Source organism: Vitis vinifera, chromosome 18 (assembly GCF_030704535.1).
Source record: "Vitis vinifera cultivar Pinot Noir 40024 chromosome 18, ASM3070453v1".
In the NCBI taxonomy this organism is placed as follows: Eukaryota; Viridiplantae; Streptophyta; class Magnoliopsida; order Vitales; family Vitaceae; genus Vitis; species Vitis vinifera.
This window is the reverse complement of record NC_081822.1, coordinates 30,776,602-30,782,056: the sequence shown is the minus strand read 5'-3', so window position 1 is coordinate 30,782,056 and position 5,455 is coordinate 30,776,602. Positions and strand designations below refer to the sequence as shown.

At 33.4% G+C, this 5,455-nt stretch overlaps 1 protein-coding gene across 1 annotated transcript; it reads left to right on the top strand.

Annotated features, from left to right (window-relative positions):
• The first annotated feature begins 906 nt into the window (after positions 1–906).
• On the top strand, positions 907–2,756 carry LOC100854078 (UDP-glycosyltransferase 88F4-like). The gene has a single exon (XM_003634550.4). The coding sequence runs from the start codon at positions 1,215–1,217 to the stop codon at positions 2,664–2,666; it is 1,452 nt and encodes a 483-aa protein (XP_003634598.1). The 5' UTR covers positions 907–1,214; the 3' UTR covers positions 2,667–2,756.
• Positions 2,757–5,455: the final 2,699 nt, after the last annotated feature.

Genomic DNA, 5,455 nt, shown 5'->3' with positions numbered 1-5,455 from the left:
AACAAATACATGTTCTAAAATATCATTTTTAATTAAATATAATATTTTTTATATTATATCCAATATAAATGAAATCATATATCTAATAAATTATATTATATTATATTTATACTTAATTTACAAAATAAATCAAAGAAAAATAAAATAGAACATATATTATTTTTTTAATATTCGATATTCATTTAAATAAAAATTTAATCACATTTCAATATTAAAAAAAATACATCTATTTAAAATAGGAAATCTTTCTTAGGTTTAAATAGATTTATTATTAAATATTTAAAATTTATAATTAAATTTTTTTATACTTTTCTATTTAATATATAAAAATTTAATTTTTTTAATCAAAATTAGAAATTAAAAAAAATAAAAAATAAAAACCTTCCATCTAATTGGAAAATAATCAAACTCTGCAAGTCCAAAAGCTGAAAGGAAGAAAGAGGAAATAAAGGAAAAGAAAAAAGTCACAATATACACATGAAGAAAAACCTATCCTTTTCAGGTCATCATGTGCCAGAAAATTCAACCTGAAATGAAGAAAATGAATCCAATTTAATTTTTTTTTTATAATTAATCTCCCTAAATATTAACTTTAGAGCTTGAATTCATGCTAAAGTTAAGTAAAGTACTGTTGAAATTTTGACAAGTATTCATAAGCGACAAAACCAATGAAAGAGATAATTTCAGAGGTAATTGACTTCATCCTGGAATTAATCAACTTTTTATATCTTAGGAATAAATATATTCCAGTAATTTCGTCTTCCTTCTACTCAATGGCCTTTGTTTATAAACGTACTAATCAAATATGAACAAATTTTTAAGAGTTAAAACACATCACCATTGTTTTTTAGTAGATTAAATTATCAAAATTATAATTCTTTAGTTTAATAAAATTTGGGCTCGATAATTTAGCCAGGTATATATTCAAAACGTGGTAGTTGACAAAATTTAACAAGTTACAGAAGTTAGGATTGCAAAAAACATCCCATCTTCTGATCTTAATGTTGCATCTTCGGAAGGAAAAGATGTTTGAATGCTTAGGGGAAATGGGTTGTTCAGGAATAATTTAATGGAGCAGTTGACAGGCAACACGTGCCCGTGAGAACCAAATGTGGGCACGTCTCTTGATGTTTTCTGACCGAGCATTATCATTGAGGTGATACAAAGTTGTCGTTCTGAGTTTGTCCAATCCAGAGATCCAACAATAAACAACAATGGAGGATGCAATAGTCCTGTATCCAGCTCCAGGCATCGGCCATGTGGTGTCCATGATAGAGCTAGGCAAGCTCATCCTTCGTCGTTGCTCCCATAGATTCTCCATCACCATTCTCCTCGCCCCCGGCCCTTTTGACACTCCGGCCACCACCTCTTTCATTGACCACATCTCCCAAACCAATCCTTCCATCTCTTTCCACCGCTTTCCCTATCTCTCGGTTGACACCTCTTCTTCCACTCGCAGTCACTTCGCTGTCTTGTTTGAGTTCATCCGTCTCAGTGCCTCTAATGTCCTCCATTCCCTCCAGCAACTCTCCAGAGCTTCCACCATTCGGGCATTCATCATCGACTACTTTTGCGCTTCAGCTCTTCCTGCGGGTCGTGGCCTTGGAATTCCCACTTACTACTTCCTCACCTCCGGTGCTGCTTCTGTTGCTGCCGTCCTCTACTTTCCGACAATTCACAAACAGACTGAGAGCAGCAATAAGAGCTTCAAGGACATGCCCACTACCTTTATACACTTTCCTGGGTTGCCTCCTCTACAAGCCACTCGAATGCCTCAACCATTGCTCAACCGAGACGACCCAGCCTATGATGATATGCTATACTTCTCAGAGCTTTTGCCCAAATCCGATGGACTTGTGATAAATACATTCGATGACCTTGAGCCGATAGCCCTTAAGACAATCAGAGAGGGGACATGTGTTCCCAATGGGCCAACTCCGTCAGTTTACTGCATCGGCCCTTTGATTGCTGATACTGGTGAAGATGAAAGCAATATTGCTGGTAATAAAGCTCGTCATGGTTGTTTGTCCTGGCTTGACACACAGCCAAGTCAGAGTGTTGTCTTCTTGTGCTTCGGGAGCAAGGGAACGTTCTCTCCCGCTCAGATGAAGGAGATAGCTAATGGACTGGAAAGAAGTGGCAAGAGATTCTTGTGGGTGGTGAAGAACCCACCATCCACCGACAAAAGCAAGCCGATTGCAGTGACGGCCGATGTTGATTTGAATGTTCTAATGCCAGAGGGGTTCCTGGAAAGAACCAAGGATAGGGGAATGGTGGTGAAGTCATGGGCGCCGCAGGTGGCGGTGCTGAATCACCCATCGGTGGGAGGATTTGTAACCCATTGCGGGTGGCACTCAGTGTTGGAGGCAGTGATTGCAGGGGTGCCAATGGTGGCCTGGCCTCTATATGCTGAGCAGCATCTGAATAAGGCGGCTCTGGTGGAGGTTATGAAGATGGCTATTGGAGTGGAGCAGAGCGATGAGGATATGTTTGTGAGTGGAGCTGAGGTGGAGAGGAGAGTGAGGGAGTTGATGGAGTGTGAGGAGGGGAGGGAGCTGAGGGAAAGAAGCAGGAAGATGAGAGAGATGGCTTTGGCAGCTTGGAAAGATGGGGGTTCATCCACCACTGCCCTCGCCAAATTGGCTGATGTCTGGAATCAAGATTGATTGGAATGTGTCTGAATATTTCTCCTACATGAATAATGAATCTAGCTTGTTTTATCTTTCTAATCAGCACAAACCCATGTTTGAATCTTAGTTTCTTCCTCTTGATGTATTGTAAAGCAGTTGGGCAAGAGATATTGTAGAGCTCATCATCAAGAAAAGTAAGTTCAAAGACTCAAAGCACAAACACTTCAAAAATTAATGGTTGATAATGAATGGGCAAAGGAGAAGATCATAGGGTAACTCATCATCAACAAAACTAATTAATCTGGGTTCTCAAATATTATCAAGATTCCAAGACCCGACATTTCTACACAATTAGTAGTTGATAATGGATGAGCAAAGCATGGTTTGATATAGGATTGATAATAATAAAAAAATGGGCAAGTAAGGTCCTCCAAGGATATTATAAGGACTTTGGTATGTGTGATGGGCAAAAGATAATCACAATTATTTCTTTATCAACTTTGTATAAAGACTTTATTTGTTGTTGATAAGAACAATTGACTTTATTCCAATATATCTAGCATTTGTTTTCTCTTTATTTGCAATGATACATATCCTTGTTGAGTAGTGAGGAAAAGGAATGTTTATGGGCTGTTTAAAGTTTGGAAGTGTTTAAATGGATTAGTGGTGGGTTAATAATTTGTTTTTTCTATTTAATCTTAGCGGGGTTTTGATATTATTCTATCATGTCCATTTATATATACTAGTAAGTGTACACGTGTCAGTGTCACGTCATATAAAATAATATGAAAAAAGCCTAATAAATATATAATTTTTATTTTTCAAATAGAGATTTAATGTCAAATAATTGAATTAGACATGCATGAAACCAAATTGAAAAAAAAAATTAGGAGGGGATATAAATAAGATTATACTTTTTCATACCAAAATTTTAGATAGTAAAATTATTTTCTAGTTAATTTTTCTAAATCGTGAATATTAGTTAAAAAAATAAATTTAAAAGAAACAAAATAAGACAAATTAAAAGTATTAGATTATAAAATAAAAAAACTGCAATCTCCAATTCCTACAAGAATAATAATTTTAATTTAAAAAAAAAAAACAAATCAAAGATTTTATTCTTGAGAAAACTATAATCATCCTAATATTGAAATTGAGAGTACCGATTTACAAAAACCTCTAAATTCTCTTCAAAGATACAAACATTATGAGAAATTTGAAATGTTTTAAAATTTTAGAGATTAAAAGTGAAATTGTTAGTTTGATAATATATTAATTATAAATATTTTATAACATTAATTAATATTAATAGGGAAATTTTAAAGAAGATAAAACTTTATAACATTAATGGATGTTAATAGGTTGTGATATAAATAAATTGCTAATGGATAATTTTTTAAATTAAAAAGTAAATTCATGGGACATTTTTGGAATGAAAATTTTGACAAAGTAAATATGTATAAGTTGTACATATTTGTTTAAAAATCATTTTAGAATAGTAATTTATATTAAAAAAAATTAGAAAAAAAATTGTGAGAAAATTCTACTCGTCCCAAAATGAAGATTCTATTAAACTAAAATTGGGGGGAAAAAACCCCTCAAAAAGCAATTACCTTATAAAACTTTTTTTTTTCCCTTCTTCAAGACATACAAAACTTGATCTCCAAATTTAATCTATTAAAGCAAAGAAAAATGATATAAAAATATTGAATTAAAAACAAATTAACAATAAAATGACAAAATTATATCAATTTGACTAATGATAAAATAATAAAAAATTCCAAAATCTAAATATTATGAATCATCACATATTCAATATTATTTAACATAATATTCCTACTCACAAGTTTTACATTTAAAAGGAAAAAAAACGTATTAAATATTACATTTAACACTTGTAATCTGTGGACCCCGCATTTCGTGCTCATGCGTTTTCCACTTGATGGCGAGCTCGATTTTTTTTTTTTTTATTTGAAAAAATGATTTTTGTTGATTAAGAAAAATGACTTGGAGTCGCCACTTATTTTTGTTTTATTTTTAAAGGGTAAACAAAATAAGAAAGAAAAACCCTAAGTGTGACTCCTAGTTTTGGAAAAGGTTGGTCTACGAAAAACCGGATCGGGTTCGGGGGTCAGGTTACTTATCGGGAAGGTACGGTAAAGACCGTAGCACCCCTCTAAGTCCCTAAAATCGGGTCTCTACTAATGAGATGAAGCTGACATGGCAATCAATGAGAAAATCAATGAATACTCAAATCAAACATGCACATATGAGAGTCAGAAAATGCATATAGACTAACCAGAGTGGGAATGAGTGTGTACCTGAGCAGCGAGCCACTATACGCTATCAAGAGAGAGGGTTAGTGCAAAATAAAGAGCATAAGGTCGAGCATGTCATAGAGCAGAATAAAATCAATCATGCATGACAATTAAATCAATCAATCAATCAATCATCAAGATCATGTATGTAGGGCCCCCACCAAAGCTCGTTTATTTTTGCATGAATTAATTCCATAAATTCCATTATTCGGAATTACGGAATTTAATTCATACTTATTTTAAAACATTTTAAAACAAAAGAGATGTTGAAATTGTTTGCCAGAAGGAAAGATGGCAACCAAGTTTTATTAAAAATGGGATTCTTGGGTGATCCTAAAAATCCTAAGGATGAAAGATGGGAAAATTGGAATTATTTGAAAATCAGAATTTTGATAAAGAATATTTACAAAATGAGATTTGAGAAAACATTTTTAAAATCAAATGAAAAGAAAACCAAGAATGTCACATGGCCCAAAGGTGGCCCATACTAAAGATGGCCAATGCATG